Here is a 26,479-nt window from a genome sequence, read left to right as displayed (position 1 = left end):
CGATGGTGAACCTCAGGTGCAGAAAGAAAGCCACATGTCCTATTTCATATGGGACAGTCCTTTATTTGAAAGGCTGTCTGGATAGTTTTCTATCTGAATGAACACCTGGTGCAAATCTGTTATAAAAATATAGAACCATAAGAAGACAGAGCAGAAGCCTTAGAGTTGCCCATCAGCAGTTAGCAGACTGGGCAGGTGTACAAGTATGCAGCTCTGGATGGCACTCGCAGTGGAACAGAATGTGCTACCACAGCCTAACTGAAAAAAGTTACACTGAGTGTTGCAGAGCCAGCCCTACCATCTGGCAGAGTGAGATGGCTACCTCGGGCAGCTGATTTGGGGAGTATGAAACAGCAGCTAATTCCAAGTTACTTAATTGATTGTTGTAATTTTATTCCAAAAAGGAGGTGCATGTGAGATTTTTTGCCTCCAGTTCCAACAGTGGCGTAGCGTGGGGGGTGCCAAGGGTGCCGGCCGCACCGGGCGCAACATCTGGGGGGGCGTGAGTCCAGAGGGAAGGGACAAGTTCCTTCCTCCGCCGGGCTCCCCGCAGCCACCGCCAGCCTTGCGCCCTAGCGCGCGCGCGCGCCCCCGCCGCCGCTGCGGCTGCGCTCCACTCACTGCTCGCAGGAGGAGCAGCCGCTGCAGCAGCGCCGACGCCGCCACCGACCCCTGGCCGGCACGGGCAGCCTCCGCACCCCGACGCGCCACCGGGCCTCGCCGCGCCCTGCGCTCCCCAAAAACCTCCGAGAGGAAGCCGGTGGGCGGGCGAGGCCTGGCTAAGCCTCTCGCCAGCGGGTTAAGAGGCTTTCAGTTTCGTCAGCAAGTTTGACGGGCTTGCTCACGAGTAAATGAGTGGTGGATCATCCCCCTAAGGGTGTGTGTGTGTGCGCTAAAGAAAGGCTTCCGGTTTAAGTTCTTTGTTACGCTGAATGTTTATCTTTTAAAGATATATAGTAATAATAAAAATAAATGAGAAAAACGAAAGGCGTTGGATTTTGCTGTGCATGGTGCCCTTTGGGAACTGGCAAGGTGGGTTTTGAAGCTACTGCTGCAGAGTGGCGTAGCGTGGGGGGGGGCAGGGGGCCCGGCCGCACCGGCCGCACTGGCCGCAACATCTGGGGGTTAGGGTTAGGGGCGCAAATCCACTGGTTAGGGGGCGCAAATTACTTGCCTTGCCCCGGGTGCTGACAACCCACGCTACGCCACTGAGTTCCAAAATAACATAGTCACTCTTGGTTATTGTGCACCTTGACTTTGGACAAATGTGGTGCTCCAACCCAGGAAGCAAAATGTTTTGGGCCAGCCCTGAGAATGAAACCTGCTGCTATTATCTCGCTCCCATTCCGTGCATGTCACACATATATAGATCATCTAAACAAATCTTTACATTTTATGCACCATTTTTGGAAAGAAACTTTGCCTGCGTGCAGACGAGCCCAAAATTTCAGCCACTTTTGCAGGGTGGGATATAAAAACAAGAGGTATTCATTCATCTCTAAAGAAGAAACAGTGACCCATAGATCTATGGCCGTTAGGGACGGGCAAACTGCACTCAGCTGCTTAGCCCTAAAATTAATTGAGCTTCTCAGATTGAACAATCAACCATTCAATTATATATATTTTTTTAAATTTCCAAACCACCTTTCATCTAGATGGATTCCCAGGCAGTGTACAACACCCTCTAGGGAGGGTGTTCCATGGTTGTGGTGCTACCACAGGAAAGTCAAATTCTTGAACACTTGAGTAGCAAAATTCCTCCCTACCCTCCCTACCAATTTCATCTACCCCACTTCCTCCAGAAAATAATTCTTACCTTGGGCAAGGCAGGACAATGGGTGGGAGAGACAGAAGGCTAGGGCAGCCAGTTCAGAGTAAACTTTCAAACTATAAAACACATGCAGCTATTGATTGTTGGGCCAGACCCATAATCCCCTGCTGAAAATGTCAGCTCTGTGTAGCTCTGAAAATACCCTGTAATTCCACCTCTTGGCTGCTGGGGGTCAAGGAGCTGGCAAGCCCTACATTCTTCAGCTGTAAGCTAAAGAGGGGTGAGGTAACATCCAAGCAGGTGTACTTGCATTCTTGAGCACTCCCACCATGAATAATCACCCAATCACTAATGGCAATTGGAGACTGTGATTTGTTTTGCTAGCAGACACTGTGCAGGGCAGGGGACTAGTCTTGGCATCTGTGCATTGCATCCACAAAGTCTCTAGCACTTTATTTGCCTTCTCTTTGAACTTGGTGACGGTTGTATTCTACGCTATTGACACCGTGACGTTGAGAAAGAAGCAAATGACTAATAGAACTTACCTTCAATTTCTGTATTTTCCCAGCCAAAGAAGAATGAATTCCCACATGCTGAAAGAGAGATGGCCTATAACGGATGCGCAAATAGGTCTTTTGCCTTTCACAGTGTTTCTGAAAACGAAACCATTTCATGTAAAACAACAACAGAAGGAGGCAACCACATTCAGCTGCATTTCAGTTTCTCTCTATATTTATAACTTTCTATTGCAAACTATATTCCGTCACAGGTGAACAAACCACCTATACTTTGTTATGCTTGTGGTGCTGAACTGACTTATCTTGTTCTCACATTACCAACTCAGCAAGATCATTGTCCCTCTGCTTGTGTTGCTTGCTGCATTTTCACAGTGTTCACACTTAAGAGGGGGACAGGGATGTCTTCACTCAACATGTAGATGAGACAAGGAACTGAAGCAAGTAGAGACTAGTGAGAGAGGGGCTCTAAAGAAATGTCACAGTGCTTAAAGCCTGTTTTACTGGAAGTGCTGCAACCCTAAGGAAGCAATCAGAGCTAAGACACAGTAGCCAGGGGTGGGATGGGATAAGCATTAAAGAAATATCATACATATATCAATTTAAACTAACCACCCAATTCCTTGGTTGTAGGCTTCTAGTTAACTTTAAAGATATTTGTTGAAAAAGACTACACACAAATTCAATTCAAGTTTAGTATTTATGTGCCAACAATGAATCAGGGAAAGAGTAAGATTTTTTAAAATGTAGGATTAACTGTTTAATTACAGATCAACTCAACTGATCAATTTCAAAATTAGGTCCAATATTCCAGGAGATATGGTTTTAGTAGGATTCAGTGTGGCATAGTGCTTTAAGTGTTGGACTAAGACCTGGGAAACCAGAGTTCAAATTCCCACTCAGCTATGAAGCTCTCTGGGCAATATTGGGCCAGTCACTACCTCTCAATGTAACCTGCTTCAGAGGGTTGTTGTGGGGATTAAATGGGGGAGGGGGGAATAGAGTATTAAGGAAAAGCCTAGGAAATCAAGGAAAAGCCTAGACCTATATGTAAGCAATAAACAAACAAACAAACAAACAAACCACATCTTATTAAAATATACAAAGCAATACCAGTCTTGAAAATGACAGAATATATAAACTCAGATGTATAATTCTAATGGAATATCACATGTAAATACTTGCGCACAAATCTAGCTTGTATCAACTTACTGTGTTACTTATAAATTGGTTTTAAAATAAAATACCCATAACATATCTAAGGTGACTAACCATAATTGAAAACCAATTAAAAAACCACAATAATATCAACAGATAAAATGCAAATGATCAACCGCTTAAATTGGATTTATTAAATTATTTTGTACATAACAGCAATTTTGTATTTTAATTGTGTTCACCATTTCTGTTTCTGTCATGTTACAGTATATTACACTCAAACTTACATAATAATGGAATATGCATTTTTTCATAGTGAGGTGACATGATTGCACTGAAATTTATGGAATTTGGTTGAGTTAATTATTGTGAACTCATGCTGTCCATTTGCCCAATGGTTGTTTGGAAATTCCAGTTGTGTAAGCAATCAGCAACAATTTCCTTCTCTTTTTGTTCTAAAATGTAATTGTATTGTCAGTGTTTGCCCATCTGCCCCAACCCCATGCAACTTACTTTTGTTAATAATTGTAGTACTTACTGCATCTTTCTCTGGACTGCAAACTTTAACCCAAAGTAAGTGGTCTAGAAGCCAGTCAATTGGCTTATCTTTGTAGAACATTAACAAAAATTCAACTATCAGCGGCAAGTCTCTGCATCGGAATAATTTTCCTGAAAATGATGTTTTCAAAAAGGGAGAGGTAAATCACAACTTTCCATACTGCACAGTAAAGCACAAAATAATGCATTTGTGCATGTTGTTTCCATGATTATATGCAGTTTTATGCACACTTTACGCTACTGTATGCATTTTTTGTGCATATCATTTGACCAGAGAACTGCACTGCAAAATTTAGAGATGTGCAAATTTTGAAGGATGGTTTTGTTTCAGTTTGTATCGTGTATGAATTGAGTACGTTCGCCTTTAAATGCTAACTGAATTGAATTTATCACCCATCCCTAGGTGGTAGTACTTCATGGTCCATGATGACCTCTTCAGGAGGGATGGCACCACCTGCTTTCTCAAGGTAGTGAGCATCTTTCCCTCTCACAGCAAGGCATGCACCACTTGCTGGACCCATCCAGTCAATCCTTTTCTGCCAGATTTTAACAAGGCAGGCAAGGTTGAGAGGACAAACAATTGGTCTAATCCATGTAAACATTCTATCTACATCCATGGGCTTCAAAAACTGCAAATGATCCTATAAAACTAACCAGGACCTGCAACAACTGGCCTCAAGTTCAGAGTAGATACAAGTAGGGATGGAAAGATCTGTTCATTTTAGTTCTCTCAGTATCTCATTTTTCCCATCTTAAATTCTGTTCTTCATATATCTGCTGCAATCTGTGTGGGTTTTTTTAAAGAATCCTCATGAAAATTCATCAGAATTTTGCTGCAAATTTCTTCTAATGTACACATTTTTGCATACAGCTGTGGCTAATGTACACATTTTTACAAGCACTTCCTCCTAACATAATGCATATTTGTATGTTATATTTTCTAATGTATGGAATTTTATGCACACTTCCACCTAATATATGCTTTTTTGTAAATGTTGGCTGGTTGGAGAACAGCACTGCAAAATTCAGATGAGTGCAAATTTTGAAGGTGGCTGTATTTCAGTTCTCATATTGTTTCATGAAGCGCAGCCAGATTTAGGGCACAATCCAGCCAAAGTCAAGCTCTTCTGAGTCCCATTGAATCCAATGCTTAGCATTCAAACAAAATCAAAGTAGGGCATGAAAGATTTAGGGCACAATCCAGCCCAAGTCAAGCTCTTCTGAGTCCCACTGAATTCAATGCTTAGCATTCAAACAAAATCAAAGTGGGGCATGAAAGATTTAGGGTACAATCCAGCCAAAGTCAAGATCTTCTGAGTCCCATTGAATCCAATACTTAGTATTCAAACAAAATCAAAGTGGGGCATGAAAGATTTAGGGCACAATCCAGCCAAAGTCAAGCTCTTCTGAGTCCCATTGATTTCAATGCTTAGCATTCAAACAAAATCAAAGTGGGGCATGAAAGCATTCAACTATGAATGAACAGCATACGCGGTTAAAAAACAATGCCCCTTACAAGCTGTAATACTCCCTTAACCAGATAGGATGAACCCTGAAGGAAGAACAAAACATGCAGAACTAGTTGACGTTGTTCCAACAGTTGCTTATGCAGTATTTTGCATTGTTTCTAAATGCAAATTCTGGAGATTATATGTAATCTAAGTACCTGCTAATTTACTTGGGCCATGTTTTGCTTTCTTTGTTTGATCAAGGTGATTTATTAATGGAAGAACTTAACAACCTGCACAGACCTACAGATACTCTATTTTGGTTCTGTTACAGGTTAATTCCACTCATTGTCCTTGGATCTGCCTCATAGGTTTATAAATCATTATGCTGTCATAATGTTGAGTTCAACATTTCCTTGTTCCAACCTGTCAACTATTTCCCATAAATTAATAAGAAAAGAAACTGCATCCAATGATTGTCCAAGGGGAGGAGAAGTTTGGTTAAATTCTTAAGTGAGGTTTTTGTTCCACCTATATTACTTTAGAAGTAGCTGAAGGGTTTTTTGAGCATCTTTTCCAGCACACCCCTCCTTCAGTTCAGCCTACTAACATGAATGAATGAAAAATTCATTCTTAATTCAGGAGCAAAGTTGTTGCTGATAATAGGCACACACTTCCTCTCTTGCTTAGGCTGCTCCTTTGCAGTCTTGGATAATGTTGCTTTGTTGTTGTTGTTGTTTTTTAATCGTTTAGTCGTGTCCAACTCTTCGTGACCCCATAGACCAGAGCACGCCAGGCACTTCTGTCTTCCACTGCCTCCCGGAGTTTGGTCAAACTCATGCTGGTAGCTTTGAGAACACTGTCCAACTATCTTGTCCTCTGTCGTCCCCTTCTCCTTGTGCCCTCCATCTTTCCCAACATCAGGGTCTTTTCCAGGGAGTCTTCTCTTCTCATGAGGTGGCCAAAGTACTGGAGCCTCAGCTTCAGGATATGTCCTTCCAGTGAGCACTCAGGGCTGATTTCCTTCAGAATGGATAGATTTGATCTTCTTGCAGTCCATGGGACTCTCAAGAGTCTCCTCCAGCACCATAATTCAAAAGCATCAATTCTTCGGCAATCAGCCTTCTTTATGGTCCAGCTCACACTTCCATACATCACTACTGGGAAAACCATAGCTTTTACTATAAGGACCTTTGTTGGCAAGGTGATGTCTCTACTTTTTAAGATGCTGTCTAAGTTTACTTTACTTTACTTTACTTACCAATAAACCCAAGCTGAGAAAATTCAAGAAACATCCACTCCTTTGAATCCTGTAGCACAACAAACTCACTGATTGTTTGTATAAATGATGGTTTGGCTATAATATCATCTTCGAGCTGAAAAAGAAATCAATTTTTTTCAATTGCAGCCATAGATCAAGAGACCCTTTACAGATACTGTAATTTTGTTGCTTCCAGAGAAATAAATGAAATAAGCAAAGGGAAAAGAAATGGCAACAAGGTATCAATATAAATATAAGTCACTTCTGTACTCCATAGTAGATTAGCAGAAATGGAGGCATAGAAGAGGCATTGCTATATTCTAGGAAATGGGTTTGCAGGATGAACACAAAATTGGATAATCCTTTGGGTGGCAGGTAAACAGTGATTTTTTTCTGGGGGGACGCAGGGGTACGCATACCCTTAAACAGTTTGTGAATCTAAGTTTGAGGGGCAGTATTTCAGTATGAGTAGGAAAATGAGAGTACCCCTAAACATTTTTTTTAGGGGGGGAAAGCACTGCATATAAGCATCACAGCGGTAGTGAGAAGGTGAAGATTCAGAATCACTAGTAGGCTGATTAAAAAGTAGCAAAGATTGCAAAAAACATATTAACTACATATGAGCAGTGCTGTTTAATGACTTGAATTGAGAAGTTTAAATTTGGCGCAGTAGAAATAATAAGATGTCTTCTGAGGAGATTCAAATGTGGAAACTGGATAATCGAAGCCAAAGGTTGTTTAAACATTAGCATTTTCCCTCATCAAACAGTAGGTACCGTAAATTGATATCCTTATTGCATAGTTTTCTCACTGGAACTGCTTCTTTTTTACTTTAACAATTTGATATGTCTCTTAAATGAATAACCTGCTTGCTTTCTCTCTCTCTCTCTCTCTATATATATATATGTTTAATTGCTACAAATAAGAACATCATCTTGTGAAAAGCTGTGGGTGCCAAGAGTGCTGCTGAAGTGAAACAGTACTCCCAATAAATGTTCCTGACTTTTTTTTCTGGCATGAGTTCTGAATCAAGCTGCTAAAAGCTGCTGTAGTTTTTAATGTTTTCATTTCATCTCCCTTGAGTGTTAATAAAAAGCACTTTCTAACAACTCCTGAAACAGAGCTTCTCAAAGATGCTTTCAGCTTTGGAAATGCCTAATTATCTCAGGATGAAGCGGACGTAAATGGACACAGAGAATAATTACAATTCACCCCAGGTGAAGAGGGATTTGGCTGCCTGTTCTTATGGCTCCTGTACAGCCATTATCTGTTCCCAGGCATGACTAAAAGTCTCTCAAGGGACCCTCGTGGACTTCAGAAATTGTGAACGATTGCACTGAAAATATTGACACAATTTTATCTAAACCTCCCTCAACCTTTTATTGATTTACAGAGACACTGGCCTTAAAAAAAGAAAAGAAATTTATAGCTTACATAAAGAAAAAAGGAAGCTGCAGATAAGAGGGTTTATTTCCCTAAACTGCCTTGAAAATGTTGCTAATGGTAGCACAACTACAAAGGACAGAAGAAAAACTAATTTAATCAGTGCAGCATGTGAACTTACCTGTAAATAGAATGTTCCCCTTGGTTGGGCATACATCATTAAGAAGCTATAATCCAAATTCTGTTTTGTTCTCCATCTAATCAGAGGAAACAAATTATGTTTTTTTAAAGAGGAGCTTACTTTTATACTATACTTTCATTTTAGACAGACACAAGCAAACTCTTATCAGTATTTCAGTCTAGTTTTCTGGATGGTAGTGAGGATGGAAACTGCCTTGGTGACCCTGGCTAATAATCTACACTGGGAGAGTGACAACAGGGACTGTAACTTTATTGTTTCCCTGGGACATATCAGCAACTTTCAGTACATCAACCAGAGTTTCTTCTGCACTATCTACATAGGCTGCAAGTTGGAAGCCCTGAGTTACTCTGACTCTGCTCCTACCTTACTGGGAAGTTTCGGAAGGTGGTGTTAGAAGACTTCTGTTTGTTTGTTTGTTTTTTTGTTTGTTTGTTTGTATTTGTGTTTGTTTGTTTGTTTATAAGAAATCCAAACTAATTGCTTTACATTTTTAAACAAACAGAATAATAACCATAAGTAACTATCCTCTGCGGGGTTATGCAGAAATTTATTGTTTCTACCATGATTTTAAACTTCTACATGAAACTTTAGGAGAGATTGTCTGGAGGTTTGGAGAGAGTTGCCAACAATACACAAGTGACATCCAGCTCTTATTTCTCCTTTCCATTTCAAAAAGGTGTGAAAATGTCAGCTTAAAATATTTGCCTGAAATCAGCAACAGACTGAACAACAGCAAATAAACACTCAGTGCAGACAAGAAGTTTATGGATATATAGTACTTCGCCTGGGTGGGGTCATATTCCCCAGAAAGAAACTGTTGTGCTCCTGGATCTAGGCCTTATTCATCAGTTCTTCCCAGGACTACCTCTTACTAAAAGTAGTAATGGCCCATAGGCATTTTAAATTTATTTATTTAAGTAATTGATATACCTCTTTTCAGACAAACATAAAAAATACACAACAGTTTGCATAAGATTTTTGTGAGTATAACTATCATTTTTAATAATAATAATAATACATTAAAATGAAAAAATGCAAATTCTTTGGAAGAATATGTTCTCACTTCCCTCAGGGCAAGAAGCCTCTGTGGTTACAATTGAGGGAGGCAGGGGCTACAATGGGGGCTGGATGTTGATAATTCCTCAAGCTTCTGTCTTCTCTACTCCCCCCAGGACAAGATGGTCCTGCGGCGGCAGCTGGGGGAGGGAGGGGTCACCATGGGAGCTGGATGCTGCCAACATTGACAGGTACTGGGGAGAGGGGAGCATCTGAGTGTGCTCAATGATGCTGACAGAAGCACCCCTGCCAGTCTACACTCCACCACAGGTAGGGAGGCTGCACTGATTCCCCAGCAAGAGCGGTGAGGGTGTCCTTCTTGTGAGTCTCCGCTGGAAACGGATGCACCTGGGTGCCCTCAGGTTTACTTGGAAGTCAGTTGGCTGCTGCCATTGGGCCCAAGACTAGGGCTGCTGGTGGGGCAGGGTGCTGTCCCCATGCTTCCAGAGACCGAGCAGAGCGTAGAGGCCAAGCAGGTCTCTGGGGCCTCCTCTAAGCTGCAGCTGCCAACTCTGCTCCACCCTGGGGTGAATTATTTAGCTTATCTTTGCAGTTGTGGCACTTGTTGACTGAACCATGCCTTGTAGTTTCAAGATACTGAGAGCTGCTTTGGGAACAAAGCTTTTAAACCAAGGTATTCACTTTGAAATAAATAAAACAACCCTCTTTTTAAAACGCTTAATAACGTGCTGTCTGAAATCCTCACACGCTGCCTTTCATACCTTACTCTCTCACTTGAATCCCCTAATGATGCCTTGAGATTGGAGAGCTTGGGATAATAGGAAGCCGGGGGAGAGACAACCTCCAGGACTCCAGAAAGTGCCTCCTTTGGGAAGCTAAGAAAAGAAGAAAAGAAAAACAGTATTCTCTTCCGGTGAACTTCTGTTCAGAGGTACAAACTGCATACAGGATCAAGGGCTCATTCGAGCTTGTTTATGCTTGTGGGAGGACATTTGTACATTTTATTAGCAAAAAACATTAGTTTTTCCTGTGTATGTGTATTGCAGACTTGGGCAAAGCGATCTTCTGTTGCAATTGCTCTGTGGCTTGAGATATGCCACCACTACATTCAGGGGTGGCCTGTCCTGCTTTGCCACCTGAGGTGAAATGGGCATTTGTGCCTCCTGCCCCCTGCCCCTCTCTGACTCTCGCCTCTCAACTTGGTGGGAGATGGGGCACTCTTCAAAGCGTTGTTGCTTGGCTTCTCCGCCTGGGACCAGGGAAGACAAACAGCAGGGTCATATGCCAGAAGGCTTCCTTCTTGCTGGTGGAAGCAATGGGGCAGGCAGAGTGCTGCCTCTTGCACTTGCACCGCCTGAGGCAGACGCTGCAAGGAAACAGAGGGAGCCAACCCATTCTGGCAAGTCTGGAGGCAAGACCTCCCTCCCCAACCCACAGCACAGCACAGTACCCTTAGCATGAGAGCCCTATTAGCACAGGAAGCAAACATATAGTTCGCCAAACTCTAGGCAGCCCTGGAGGAAGGGTTGTGACACCTCAAATACACATCTGCACATGAACGCTTCAGCCTCAGGAACCAACCAGTCTCTCCTTGGAAACCTATGGGACCAACTTCTAAAAGCCACATTTTCCATACCTTTGGCATCACAAAGGCACTCTTTACATTTTATTACATAAAAGTAGGATATTATTTTGAAAGCAGACAAAAAACAACAACAACAACCTAGAACAGGGTAGAAGAATTGCTACTCCAAATGTCTAGATACTAGTAAAGATTTCTGATTACTTCATAGAATGTAAGTAATTGAATTCAGTATTATATACACACAAGGGTGCATTGGGCTGGCATAGTTAAATTATGTGGAAAGTAGTCTCAAATTCACTTATTTAAATATTATAAATGCAAAGTAGTGTCATAGAGAAAGAGAGAACTAAAGGATTTAGCTAAACTTTGCAATACTATTATTTTTCTGTCTTCCTTAGTGCTGTAAATGTTAATATCTAGTTTCGTATATGCTACAGTAATCCATGTTACTGATAAGTAAACATTTATTGATGCGGTATTTTTAATGGCATAATATTACTTATTTTTAGTAGCCATAAACAGACATATTATAAAAATCTTACCGGCTTCTGATGCTTTCTGCAATGCTGTTAACATATTTTAAATCCACCTAAAAATTAAAAAAAATAAATCAACATTTCTGCTATTTTCTGAAAACAGAAGTTGTGCTAATCATACAGGAAACCATATGTGCATTCGTTTTATTCTATTTTACGGTCACCATCGCTTAACAATGGATACAGCAGAATTAATTTTATTATATGACTATTAATAATTAAATAGAAAGAAGTTGCTGCACACTTGTTTATATTATATAGAAGGATTAAGATGTATGTAGTTTTCCTCATAATTATATGCAGAAGTATTGCTTTTAGAAAAATCTATCACTCTTACCTTGCAGCAATGAACTATACCCTCCTTATTTGTTCTCAATAATGGAAATGCAGCTGGGTTAATCACAAACTCTCACACACTCCAAACCTTTGGTGAGAAAATTCACCCAAGCAGTTTCCTTGCCTCAGGACATCCATTACAGAGAACTTCCAGCAGTTTATTCCAAGTGTTTCCAAACTGTTGCATTTATATGTGAAATTGTAGCAACCAAGTTACAGCACATTCCCACAACATAACTAGACAGGGTTTTTTTTGATGGCATTGCTCTAGCAGTTCTAAAGCTTGCTATGAACACATTCTATATCTCTGGTACATTTATAGATTAATACATGGTTAGGCAAACTAAGGCATGGGGGCTGGATCCGGCCCAATCGCCTTCTAAATCCGGCCCGCAGATGGTCCAGGAATCAGCGTGTTTATACATGAATAGAATGTGTGCTTTTATTTAAAATGAATCTCTGGGTTATTTCTGGGGCATAGGAATTCATTCATTTCTCCCCCAAAATATAGTCTCGCCCCCCACAAGGTCTGAGGGACAGTGGACTGGCCCCCTGCTGAAAAAGTTTGTTGACCCCTGTTAATGCCATCAGGAATACCCATAAAATATTCAAATATTAAAGTCATGATAATGCACAATTGTGCGAAATATTGAACTCTAGTATGCAGTATTTGATCTTTTAGAGCAATCACACAATATGTCCACAGTAAAAAGGTAAAGGTAAAGGACCCCTGGATGGTTAAGTCCAGTCAAAGGCAACTATGGGGTAGCGGCACTCATCTTGCTTTCAGCCCGAGGGAGCCGGCGTTTGTCCACAGATAGTTTTCTGGGTCATGTGGCCAGCATGACTAAACTGCTTCTGGCTCATGGAAGACCGTGATGTGTGCCAGAGCGCATGGAAATGCCATTTACCTTCCCACCACAGAGGTACCTATTTATCTGCTTGCACTGGTGTGTTTTCGAACTGCTAGGTTGGCAGGAGCTGGGACAGAGCAACGGGAGCTCACCCCATCGCGGGGATTCGAACCACCAACCTTCCGAACAGCAAGCCCACAGTATCTTGTGCTGTATATGCAGTAAGACTACTTATGTAGCTTTGGAAAGATTACCACCATAGGTTTGCCACATTAATATATGTGAGAACGTGTCCTTTGTTTGCAGGTGCTGCCTAAGAAAACCATCATTTCAGCAGACTCGGCCTGGGCTTTATTATACACTGATTAAAGACTATCAGCATAATGTTGTTCCAGAAACCACAAGGTTTCTTCCCTCTTCAAGCTCCTACCTATTGCATTGTCCATTTAAAGCCATTGAGCTTTTGCTACTTTAGAACTCTGCATTCTAAACCAGAACTGAAGGTTTAGCAAGCCAGAACTCTAGCACTGAAACCTGCATTATTTGAGTGCTTTTTGTTTTTTGCTATTTTAAAAAAGGGATATCTGCAGGCCAGTTATTGCATAGTAGCTCACAGTAGATGACCCTCAGTATGAAACATGGCAGGAAACAGCAATGCAATGGGAAATACGAGAAGGGAGATAAATCTATTCTAAAAGAACTAAATGTAAGGATGAGAACCTGTGGCCCTCCATGGTTTGTGGCCTCCAGCTCTCAGGCACTATGACCAATGGACAAGGATGAGGAGGACTGTGGTCTGTAATATCTGGAGAACCACAGATTCTACATCTTTGGTCTACCACAAATGAGTTCTGATGTGACCTATCTAAACAACAGGTTTAGATGGTAAATGTGGAGCAGGCAGGATTTGAACTCTCTCACTCCAGAAAGCAGCACTCAAACCACACAGCTCCTTGAATACAGGCTCATGATGGGTCATTTAATATTGCCTAGACCATGACACATGCCTTTACCCATGCAGCATATCCAGAAATCCCTCCCAATGTGGAGCCTCATCTCGGTGCAACAGTCCAGGTTCAGCAGACCCAAGTGTTGAAGTTTTTTAATGTTACATAAAATGGCGTATAATTGTAATGCTATTGCATTTTAAGTTGCTATGAAAAGCGTGTGAACACTTTGTGAAGGCTTGCATTGTTTCCATTGCAAAGATAGGGTGGACTAGGTTTTATGACTGAGTCATGGGTCTCTGGACAGAATTTTTAAATGTTTACTTATGTTAATGAACAGGGGCGCCGAGTACAGGGGGTGCAAGGGGCTTCAACGTCCCTCAATATTCTGAAGCAGGGCCCCCAGTCCCCCTCAGTATTGAGGGGGCTGACATCCCTCACCGCTAGGTGCCCTCTGCATGCCCCAGCCCCTGCCCCTCACTCGTCCCAGCCCCCTCCCAGTTCCTCGGTTCCCAGGCAGGGGCAGGGGCACACAGAGGGTACCTAGCAGCAGTGGCGGATGTCAACCCCCTCAATACCTGGGGGGCTGGGGCCCTTCTTCAAAGTATTAAGGGGGCTGAAGCCCCTTGCGCCCCCTATATCCAGCACCCCTGTTCTGAGAGAGTACAAGCGTCATAGGCACTTCCAACTAAATTTATCCTTGGTTCTTTATTGTTTTCCACTGTGAAGTGCTCCTTTGCATCAACTTGCTCATCAACAGAATTTCATTCAGGGCTAGTGCAAGGCATTTTCCCACCTGAGCCAAGGTGGATGAGCTGTCACTGCTTCCCGATGCACTGATCTCCTATTGCTGCTTCTTTACTTATTTGCTGTCACAATAGCAGCAAGGGTGGTCCTTTGGCCTTCTGTGTAGTAAACTGTGAAACTTTAAACAAGTGTGTGTTCACAACAGCTTTATTAGGAGCACCTATGTGGCTTCTAGCTTCCTAAGGAACAGGTGCTGAGCCAAAGGTCATGACTGGTTGTTGTTGGTGGTGGTGGCAGGGCAGCAGCAGTTACCAGCCAAACATTGGTGGGTGGGTAGAGACCAGAAGTCTCAGAAGGCAGGCCAAAGGACCCTGGTCTACCACCATGCCACCTGAGACAAGGGACTCACGTTGACTAATGGGTGGATTCACCCTGATTGCTTCTAACACACCCACAGATCTCCACATGAAGAAGAGTGTTGCAGTCCCACGACTGGCTCCTGAATTAATCAAAGCAGTGGCTTTGTTTCCTCATTGGGTCAAGACCTAGCTGTTTTCTCTGGTCTTTATGGGTAATGCTCAATATAGTGATCTGCTTCCTGACTTTAGTTTGCCATTGCTTAGAATGATAGAATCTTGACATGCAGTCTCCCATCCAATTTGAAACCATACCAGTCCCTGCTTAGCTTTCCAAATGTGCTAGCAGTTTTATTGCTGCTATTCATTGTAGTTCAATATATATCTGACAAATCATCATTTTAGATTGAATGTATCCACCCCTTGAGATCAGCTGGCAGAGTACAAGTTGAAAATAAATAAATAACATTCTCTAATGTAGCAAAGGGGTAGAAGGGATTCTGGACTGTGGATCCCAACATACGTGGGCTAGGACTGATGAGAGTTGGTGCTCCATGACATTTGCAGGGCCACAGATTCCTCACCTCTGTATTATAGACAAACACAGACTGCTGCATTTTCTTTGCGTAAACACAAATCATTTCAAGCTAACTTACCTCTGCTACAAAGATAATTATCATACAATGCTTCTTCTGATCGTCAGACATTCCACTTAAAAGGGATTGCAGTGTGTCCATCAAATAGCTTTCCTTTTCTCTTCGCACTGTTGGAACACCTATTACCATGGCCACTAATATCAAAAAAAGGGGACTTAGTTGTACAATTTTTTAAATCAATACAACAAAAAATCATTTTCATTTTCATAATGACACAACTACATATATTACTAACGTGATTCTATTAGCGTCCTTAGGTGCAGAAATCAGCAGTGAGTTTAAACCAGTAAGAATAGAAATGCATATTCTACGTTGGCCATAATCCAACGCTAAGTTAGATTTTATAACTGTGTGTTAGAGTGTGGTTTTAAGTTTTGAATCCAGGTCCTCCTTATTTTGGGAATGTTTTGCATTCTCCACTAGCTGTCCATTTTATTAAGCTAGTTCCCTTAATTTTTGACTTCCCTTTAATATGGACAAATTAACCCCCTTGATAAGGAGGATCTGTCATATTTTATAGATAGCAGCGGTAACTCATATGCTGGCGGCGGAAGCGTCACACAAGAACATAAGGACAGCCTGCTATATCAGGCCAATGACCCACCTAGTCCAGCTTCCAGTTCTCACAGTGACCACCCAAATACCTGTGGGAAACCCACAAGCAGAAACTGAGCCCTCCTGTGGTTCCCTGCAAGTGGTATTTAGAAGCATACAGCCTCTGACTAATGTTAGGAACATAGGAAGCTGCCTTATGGTGAGTCAGACCATTCACCCATCTAGCTCAGTATTTCTATACTGAGCGGCAGTGGCACTGCAGGGTTTCAGGCAGAAATTTCTCCCAGTCCTACCTGGAGATGCTAGAAATTGAACCTGGGTTCTTCTGCATGCAAGACAGATGTTCTACCACTGGGATACGGCCCTTCACCTACTACTCCACTAACATCTGGGCAGAATTCTAAAGCAGCTTTGTGCAGAGCTGTCAAATACAAGCCTTTTACAAAGAATAGCACAGAGAAGACTCCCTGGAAAAGACCCTGATGTTGGGAAAGATGGAGGGCACAAGGAGAAGGGGACGACAGAGGACGAGATGGTTGGACAGTGTTCTCGAAGCTACCAGCATGAGTTTGACCAAACTGCCAGAGGCAGCGGAGGACAGGAGGGCCTGGCGTGCTCTGGTCCATGGGGTCACGAAGAGGAGGACACGGCTAAACAACAACAACAACAACAAGCACAGAGCAGTAGAACTACTGTGAGGGCAAAATGAGATAACAATGCACAAAAGGTGCATGTGAGAGAGACTTGAAGCCTGAGAAGATAGACCAAAAGAGGGACCTATCTTCTGTATACTAAACAGAAGCAGCAAGAGAAAAATGCAATGGTCAAAAAGTTGCCTATTGTGCTTTCCTCCTTCTGCCAAGGTTTTACAAAGCTTTTCATCTTGGAAATTCCGCAACTACCCCCTAGACAAACCTTGGATAACTTTTTAAAAGTGGCACTTTTACGTTGTCTCTCTTCTCATTCTCTTTCCACCCCAGTATCCAAGCAGTGTGATGGTCTAGGGGTCCAGGCACTTACCCAGGGTTCCTGTTTCCTTTAGAAATGAGGCCCAGCAGAGAACGTGGAGTTCTTTATGATATGTGGTTTATTTACACGTATATACAACTATGATGGAGGGGTTCAAAGCATTACACTCCAAGAAGGTCCCATCTCTCCAGGGGCAGATTGTTGGTCTTTCAAATTTCAGCAGCACCCTGTGCAAGGCCAACATTTGGTGTGTGTCCCCCCCTCGCCTTCCGTTCTGCTCAAGTCACTACTTCATAGTTGTGATGCTCTGTGGCACCCCCTAGGCACATCTCCCAGAGCAACAGAACCAATCATGCTGCCCTAAATCTACCTCTGGTCTCTCCTACTACTGCAGCCTCTGATTCAAAACAGGCAGCCTACATTGTGCTCTGCCCCCGCTCTCCAGCTTGCTGTGAGAGACTGCAACCTCTTTTTCCTAATTCACATCACCACCACTCAAATCCTAAATTTAACGCTGCTTTTTCTTTGCTCACCATCACTCTGTGGAAGGAGGGGCTCCACACCTTTGCTGTCTGGCACAGCCAATGCCTTCTTTATGGTTTTCTTAATGGTGCTTCCCTTTCCCTTTGCCCTTTTTTCCTGAGCCCAGAAAACTGGCTTGGCCTGTATTTATTGACACTGGTAAAATTGACATCTGGCAGCCCATCTTAATTCTCCAATTAAACCCCAACACCCACTAGACTTGGGAATTTAAGGAAGGATCTGGCACCCAGGAATTTAGGAGCAATGAGGCGCCCGCAAACTCATAACAAATACGATTCTAGGAATATATTGCAAAAACTGTATACACCCTGACTTCCCTGGTGAAAGGGCATGATATAAACGTAATTATAACCACTGGTCTGGATCCAGCCTCATCCTTTCATGAACAGAAGCATTTCTTCTGTTTGCAGATGGTCCAGCGGAGGCTCCTGCTAGAGCAGCCTTTCTCAACCTGTGGGTCCCCAGATGTTGTTGAACTACAACTCCCACCACCCCTAGCTAGCAAGGCCAGAGCTCAGGGATGATGGGAGTTGTAGTCCAACAACATCTGGGGACCCACAGGTTGAGAACCGCTGTGTTAGAGGAAGGGGAAAGGTGATACCCCTGTCTCCCTGCACACCCAGCATCACCTCTTATGAAGTTCAGGAGCAGCTACAGGAGGAAGGAGGATTTGGCAAAAATTGTGCGCGCCCCTTCTTCCACTTGGTGTATCATGAGTGCAGAGTTTTCTGCTCACTAGAAATCTGGATACAACCCACTATTTCCCACAAATGCTAGTCACTATGCAACAGCACAGCAAAGCAAGCTATGTGATAGGCACACAATTGGCTATGTGGCAGATCTAACACCACACTTAAAGCTCTGCAAGTTTGCATTAGCAAGGCAAAAAGTGTGTGTGTGTGTGTGTGTGTGTGTGTGTGTGTGTGTGTGTGTAGTTTTGCTGAGGGTTGCAGCCCAGCAGATCACTACAGTTTCATCCCCCCACCATTGAAAGCAGTAGTGGAGGAATTTGCTATGGTGGGGCAGAGCCCCATTTGCCCATATGGACCAGCCACCACTGGCAGAGGGAGGCAGATAGGCACACCCACCATATCCTAACTCTTTCCAAAAGGCAGTTCTAATCTGGAGTTTAGGGTTGCTCTCTAAATACAAAAAAATAAAAACAAACAAACAAACATATTCTCACCCCCAGTCCTTCCTTGTCCAATTACAACATTTGGATAAATACCATCTTCATGCTCCTGGAGATGAGGCAGATAGTAATGGATATTTGAAAGATGTATAGGGAGCTTGTTGGCGAGACTCAACACGTTCAACTTCGTAGAGTCTTAAAGAGAAAGGAAAAAAGAGCTTTGGAACTCAACATGCCAGCATGCTCAAGAGTACTGAGATAACATCATGGCTGATAGCATACCAATAGGTCCAAACTGCACGCTTTAAAAGCATGCAGCTTTATGGTGTAGCATTATGGCATACTATTCACTATTCACTATTGTGAAGCAGGCCTCTCTCAACCAGCCCCTCCAATATTAAGCTTAAGAATGTCATGCACCTTCTGCTCACATCTCATGCATTGGCTATCGACTGGAGCTTACAATTAGGTCTCCCAGTCTACCCTGCTTAGGAGAAGTCCTTTACAATTTATCGCTTTGCTGTTCTCTACATATACATATTACTCATGCAGTGGTACCTCGGGTTACAGACGCTTCAGGTTACAGATGCTTCAGGTTACAGACTCCACTAACCCAGAAATAGTACCTCGGGTTAAGAACTTTGCTTCAGGATGAGAACAGAAATCGTGCTCCGGTGGCACGGCAGCAGCGGGAGACCCCATTAGCTAAAGTGGTGCTTCAGGTTAAGAACAGTTTCAGGTTAAGAATGGACCTCCGGAATGAATTAAGTTCTTAACCCGAGGTACCACTGTACTGTGAAACAATTCATTTTGCAGTATGATAAAGATTTTACCAGGGACACAGAGTAAATATCATTGAACTCTGTGAGGTTTACTTCTGAGTGTACAGGCATAGGATTGCTATGTAAATTATTTCATGAGTCAGATGTGGCATTTATTTTTAAAGTCAGACCATGGGCGTAGCCAGGGGGGCAGCTGCCCTCTTCTAAATCAAGCAAATCAATAAAAATACTTAACTGAGGTTCTGCCCCCCCCAACATGAAGCCTGCCCCCTAACATAAATCCTGGCTACATCCATGAGTCAGTGAGTGTTGCCTTTCATCCAGTCATTGCAAAACAGTGCACAAAACCAATATACAGTGCCTCTCCCTAGGTTCTTCTTGAGATAAAATCTGGTGTCAAACCTTGGCTAAAGGGGAAGCACATTAAGGGAGCTTTGCACAATGTAAGTTATAGGTGGCAAGAAGGTTCCATGCTCCTGAGTCCTCATTTCTGATTTTGCAGCTTAATTCAGACTTCTCTGTCCCAAAATCATTTTTATCTCATTTTGGAAATTCTCTGTGAGAGAGTCAGTGTGGTATAGTAGCTGAACGGTTGAACAAGGGAGACCAGGGTTAAAATCCGCACTCAGCCATGAAACTCACTGAGTGACTTTGGGGCAGTCACTCCCTCTCCTCAACTTAACCTATGTAACAATAACCGATGCAATCAAAAACAAACAAACAGATAGTACTGCCTATTAAAGTTAGAAAAGGACTCACGGGCAAGAAATCTAATAAAATTCACTTATTCAGTTCTGGTGATGAATTGCCGGTTAAAACACAGGCCAGAATTGACCAACAGTATGCGTTGACCTAAGGCTGATATTTATTGCATGTGGGTTCATTGTGACAACCCAGCTACTGGAGGTGGTGCCATTTTAAAGATAGAAAGCCTGGAACCAGGCCTGTGCAGAGCTTCTCTGAGGCCTGGGGTGGGAGTCTTGTTAGAATGAGGTTATAAACTCAAACAAAAAAGCAGCCAGTCCCTGGCAGAGACCCCTCAGCCAGCTTAGCCCTCCAAGTCCTGGGGCAAGTGTACCTGGCTGCTCCCGCCTCTGCCTGGGTCTGCCTGGAACACTTAATATTTTTTAAGATACGGGTTAGGTCAGAAGAGGACTAATAGAGTCAGAAGTACAGCCAGAAACTCCCCTAATATAGCTGATGGCAAAGGTAATAGGTACATCCCTTAGGGGGGGAGCTGGATCTTCCTTAGACTTCTGAATGGGGCAATAGTAGAGCTTCCACAACCTCAACTAAGGGTGATGTATAATTTGGTTCTGTCTGTGTGGCTGAAATGGGAAAGTGAGACAGATTGGTGAGATACAGAGAAACACTCAGAGCTGATCTGATCTGAGGCAGTGGATCTGGCTGTCTTCTGGAGACTTCACTTATTCTCAACCTGTATATTTGTAAATAAACTCCTAGTTTTAAAACGCCCTAAGTCTTTAGAAACTTCTTTCCAAAGTAAACTGGTAGGCGCTGCACTCTAGAATATCTCGTGGCTCTGAAAAATTCAGGCAAGCATTACAGTATATACAACCTTTGTATAAACCCTTGTATAAAATTTTGTGAATGCAACAAATATTTTTTCAGACTTTGAGGGGGGGAAAACGCTTTGCTGGGTGGGGTGGGGGTAGATCACCGCGTTCTATTTCCCAGTCATACCCAAATAATTTATAAGAGGCTATCATTTAATTGAAAATTAGAGAGCTGGTTTTGACCTATAAAGCTTTAAGCAGCTCAAGACTGCAGTACCTCAAAGACCACTTCTCTCCATAAGAACCTACATCTCGGGGGTTGGACTAGATGACCCTTGTGGTCCCTTCCAGCTCTACAATTCTATGATTCTATTATTCTACCCTGACCCTGAGATCACCCTCTGAGGCCCTTCTTTGTGTGCCTCCTCCACAAGAGGTCCAGAGGGTGGCAACATGAGAACGGGGCCTTCTCTGCAGTGGCTCCCTGTTTGTGGAATGCTCTCCCCGGAGAGGTTCAGCTGGCGCCTTCATTACGCACGTTTGGACACCAGGCGAAAATGTTCTTCTTCAACCAGGTTAACATTCAACACCCTTTTAAATGTGCTATGGGAGGGGGTGAGGTGGGATTATTAGTTTGTTTTTATTATATATTTTGTGTTCTTTTAATCTTGTATTTTTATGTTGTGAACCACCTTGAGTTCTATGGATGGTGGCATACAAATTTAATAAATAATATCTATCTTGTAGTTTCTTATAAAATACTGCATTTTGATGTGTCTCCTCCACAAACCAGCTTTGATCAGAAATGAGAAAAAGAATTATTGAGCTGTGTTTTCAGCTGGTGTGTACACAGCCTTATTCTCTGCTTTCTTGGATTTCCCTTATGCCTTCTGTTCCCCACCTCTGTGTCTTTCTGACTTCCCACTGCCCAGCATCGCATCACATGCTCCCATTAAAATCCACAGCCCTCCATTAAGATCCATGTTTCCTTTCTGAGAAAGTAATGACTGCACAAGTTATTAAAAAAACCCCAAAAAACCAATTCTACACAAACCTGTAAAATTTCCGGAAGCGCTGGCTAGCTCACCAATGAATTGCTTGATTTCATTTAGGACACTGTTCAGCTCTTGAGATCTTTTTTTGTTTTCCTTTTCAGCAAAGAAAAGTCTTTGGCGAAGTTCCAAAAGCTGTCTTTGGTTCAAATCTAAAACACTTCCTGTAATTGTAAAGGCAAATTATCTTCTTCGGAAGGAAGTAATTCATTTCCTTCAGTAAAAGAAGGGTTAAACACTTTCAGACTGATCATTCATTCACAGAAGGAAGAGTGGAAAATACACACCCTTTTTTTAATCCTTTGTGTATTTATGGATTTATACATAAATGCACTTATTATTTTAAGCAACGTGTAAACATAAACTAATCTTCATAAAGCTCACTCCTCCTCTCCAACCTCCCATAAATCTGGATTATTGACCATGCCTTTCCTCACCAACACATAGTCAGACTATAGATTAATGAGTCTATTGTGATTTATGCCTCCCACAAGTGCCTTACAATGAACCTGTTAAACACTGCTATTACAAAAGCCTGCTGATCATTGAACAACATGTAGCTGAATTCCATGCAGGTTTTGACCTGAAGAAACTTAACTAACTGGTAGTGGAATTTCTAATTTACAGCAGAAGAATGAGGAAGAATTCAGAGCCTGCTTTTCAGTAGCGCTAACGGAACAGCATACACACATCCAAAACAGCCTGTCTTCCAGGGGTGGCTTTTAAATATTGTATAGCACTTATTGAATTAATGTATAATTAATGCACTGTATAAGTGTTTACTAATCGAAGCAAGTCCCTGATCTGCCCATGTCCCCATGGTTACCAGAGCCATCAAGTAAGTAGAAAATAGTGACAGGGCGCTACTTTTAGGGTGCACATTGTTGCTTCTTCAGCTCCAGTGACTGAACACCCTCAGTCAACAATATACCGTATTTTTCGCTCTATAACACGCACCCGACCATAACACGCCGTAGTTTTTAGAGGAGGAAAATCCGTAGGCATGCCACCCGTAGGCATTCCCTCCATAACACGCACAGACATTTCCCCTTACTTTTTAGGAGGAAAAAAGTGAGTGTTATGGTGCAAAAAATACGGTATTTTACATAGCTCTTTGGCAATAATGACACTTCCTGTTTCTTTCCCACATCTGACGCCCCCATGTCAACAAGAGGGATAAGAAGCAGCTGTTGCACTTGCCAGAAGTGAGCAAGAGTCATAGCTGGCAACTTACAGATTTGAAAATAAGGGACCAGCAGCCTCAAAAATAAGGGATCAGCAGCCAAAATAAGGGATTTTCCAAGCACAGGTATGTTCAACTTCTGAGCCCCTCCAAGCCAAAGGCAGAAAGCCCAGCCAGCAGCCAAACAAAGCCTCAAGCGGTGGTTCCCACAGTGCAGCAACCCAGCAAAGCGGATGCAGCAAGGAAACCACCGTCACCTCTCCGCTGGGAAGCGCTGAGCAAAGGCGAGTCCCCAGGCAACGCTGATGATTTGATAGGCACAAGGCATGCAAGCTCCACCCTCCCAGTCATTCTTAGACTCCTTACTGGGTGAGCAACGCAGCCAAGCAACACAGTTGGAGGCTGGCTGGCAGGGAGGGAGGGAGAGGAGCTGCTTCCTTTGAAACCCAGGAAATTTAAGGGACATCATCAATAAGGGACAGTAGCGGGACACAGCCCTGGGATAAGGGACCTTCCCGCCAAATAAGGGACGGTTGACAGCTTTGGCAAGGGTTATTATCCAAATGAGAAAGGAACTCAGGAGAACTGGATTTTTTAAAGGGTGGGTGTGGATATCCAACATAGCGTCTTGATCCAACTCAAACAGTGTCAACAAAAGTACTTCCTTCTACCGAGCTAGCATTGAACTGACTATGTAAAACAGGTGAGCTACCCAGCTCAGCGGCACTTGATTTCTGCTTACGTAACCATTTTACAATCTTGTGTGCATTTACAATGAGTGATAGGTCCAGTTCCATTTATTACTGCTCATAAAATCATAGAATCATAGAATCATGTGTGCAAAGTTACTGTCTCCATCACCTTATATAATAAAAGCTTGTTCAGGACTATGCCTCCAGTTGTTTCCCTGTTCAGATGGAAATTTGACATATGCAAAGCATACAGACGTTTGGCCTTTGATTTTATTATCAAATCTGAAGGTGGAGGCTGTACATAAAAATACTAGGCGAGGCCTTTGGGTAACAACATCATTATGTGAAACTCCTGCAGCTGTGGGAATATTGTTGTTGTGTTAATAGTTCTTGTATATACCTGGAGAGAGAAAAATATGCACCTATGCTCTATATATAGATCTACTAATGGCTAACAGAAATTCTCTGTTGGAGGAATGCAATTTTAAGGAAGGATATAACCAGACATATTTTGAAAGAAACACCTTACAATGTTTTGGACAATCTTCCTGAGCATTTATGTCAAAAAGATGTTTTATTACACACACACAAAATAATAAAACCACTCAGTGTAGAAAAAAATCACCCCTGCACACATGGAAGTATGAGAAGTGCTGCAGAACAGTGAGCATGGATAACCTTCCACAACTGTGTTCTACACAGTGCTTTTCTCCTCAGAAGCTGAGGAAGTCCCTATTCAAAACAAATCTCCCGGCCATGATGAAAAAATTGATGACAGTTTAAATGTGAGAGGTGTACAACTAGGCAGGGGCACCAGACAGCAGTTGAGAAAGGCCAGAACATCACAGTCGAAAATGCAAGTGTAAAAGACAGAGACAGAGTCTTTATACACTAATACTAGAAGCCTCTGAGTCAAGATGGGTGCACTGGAGTGCTTGGCCTAAGAGGACAAGATTGATATAAGGGAAACCTGGTAGAATGGAGAGAGTGTGCAAGACTCTGCTTATAGATTTTAATGTTACCTATGTTCGTTGATTCCACTGAGGGGATCAGACCCTGTGTGAGCAGAATGCTGTCCAGTCTGGACACTGTACCATGGCGTCCGGATTGGAATGTATGGCTGGTGTCTCCCGGGTTTTGCTCACCCCAAATGTCGTAGAGACCCCTGTTTTTTTAGCATTTTTAGTAACTTGTAAGAGTCCTTAGTTGTTGAGGGTTTCCTTCAGAGGAAGGTTGCCCATGGGATTGTAGGGTGAATGTCTTTCAGGGATATGCCTTTCATATTTAGGTTGAGGTCCCCTCTTAGGATTGCTTCCCCTTCAGAGAAGGAGAGGAACTTGTTTAGTGTATTCTGGAAGAATTCTAGTTGTTTTGAGTTTGGGGCATATATGGAGTCGATTGACAGTTTAATTTTGCCATCTAGTGTCCCTTTAGCGAAAACGAATCTGCCTTTTTTGTCCTTTAGGACTGTTGTGGCAGTGAAGTTCAGGTCTCTACTGAGTATTATAGCTCGTGCAGCCCATTGTTGACGGAAGCGGGGGTCACTCAGGAGTTTGCTCCCTTTGGGTGGGTTGTGTATTTCTTGTAAGAAGGTGATGTGTGGTTTCATGGTGTTTATGTATGAGGTGATGCGTTTTCTTTTTATGGGGTTTCCCAGCCCCTTCACATTTAATGTAATTGCTTTTAGACTAGCCATCTTGCTTATCTATTATGTAGGGTGATTCCTTGCCAACTCGTCCAGGTTGTCCTGTGTCTCTCACTTTGTGTTGTTTAATGAACCAATGGGGTTGAGCTGACCTAGCGCGTGGTGGGTGGGGATTAGTGGAATTAGGATCAGATTTGGGTTAAAGAGTGGGGGATAGATTATAGAGAGTATCCTATATGTAGTCATATAGGTGTTTGTTAGGGGTATTTTGGGCCATCTGGCATTTAGCCGGTTGGTCCTAGGTCTCAGCTGGTGTGGATGGCCTTGTTCAGGGGCAGACCATCTTCCCTGTCGTTTGCAATAGGGGGTGGTCAGTGAGATGGTGTTAAGCGTCTTTGTGATGCCAATGTCGGGTATAGGGTTCATAAGCAGTGTTGCCAATGTTATTAGCAACATGTTGGAGTGGGGATGTGGGTGTTGGTATGCTCTGGTGCCACCATTGTGCTGATTGGGTGTCAGATTAGCCTGTTTGTGGGTTATTTTATCGAGGTTGGAGAAGTTATTTTTCCTTAGTATGGAGTAGGGGGGTGCTGAAAGTGCGGGTTATGGGTTGTTGGGTGGTGGGGGATATGATTTGAAGTCATCTGGACTGGCATTGGGGTGGGGATCTCTGTGGAGATGCAGGAATGGGGGGGGGTGTTGATGGTGTTGGCTATATTTATGGCCTTGGGGGAGGGAGGGGGGAATCACCAGTCCTTCAGTTTGAGGTGTTTTCTGGGTGCTTCATTCAGCTGTGGTTGCTGTTGTAGGGTTGTCCATCTGCGATGTGTTGATTTGGTTGATCCTGGTCTGTTGTTTTGTGCTGCGTGTTCGGCGGGATGCTTCTGTGCGTGGTGGTGGTTGGCTGTCCTGGTTTGCATTGTTGTGTGGCTTCTGTTGCTTCTTTTTCCTCTTTACTGTCGTCCAATTGTTTGATGTTGTTGTTTCATCGTGGTGGTCATGACTGTCACTTGGTGGGTCTGTCGGTTGCCATTCCAGTGGAGGGTCAGGTTTGAGGTTCTTCAGTAGTTGCAGGGCTT

The 26,479-nt window shown here is 42.9% G+C and overlaps 1 protein-coding gene across 1 annotated transcript in view; it reads right to left on the bottom strand.

Moving 5' to 3' along the window:
• Positions 1-26,479, bottom strand: part of MGAT4D (MGAT4 family member D) — a 42,092-nt gene that overhangs the window by 6,105 nt on the left and 9,508 nt on the right. The window contains exons 2-10 of the mRNA XM_081208424.1: positions 21,883-22,044; positions 18,584-18,724; positions 15,331-15,464; positions 11,441-11,487; positions 10,075-10,188; positions 8,276-8,351; positions 6,712-6,826; positions 3,983-4,113; positions 2,317-2,424 (exon numbers count right to left, since the gene is read on the bottom strand). Of these exons, the coding sequence (XP_081064550.1) occupies positions 2,317-2,424; positions 3,983-4,113; positions 6,712-6,826; positions 8,276-8,351; positions 10,075-10,188; positions 11,441-11,487; positions 15,331-15,464; positions 18,584-18,724; positions 21,883-22,044 (1,028 nt within the window). The remainder of the gene's footprint in view (positions 1-2,316; positions 2,425-3,982; positions 4,114-6,711; positions 6,827-8,275; positions 8,352-10,074; positions 10,189-11,440; positions 11,488-15,330; positions 15,465-18,583; positions 18,725-21,882; positions 22,045-26,479) is intronic.

The sequence above is a fragment of the Podarcis bocagei genome (genome assembly GCF_964188305.1).
Source record: "Podarcis bocagei genome assembly, chromosome: 9".
Classification (NCBI taxonomy): Eukaryota; Metazoa; Chordata; class Lepidosauria; order Squamata; family Lacertidae; genus Podarcis; species Podarcis bocagei.
This window is presented reverse-complemented; position numbering and strand designations above follow the sequence as displayed.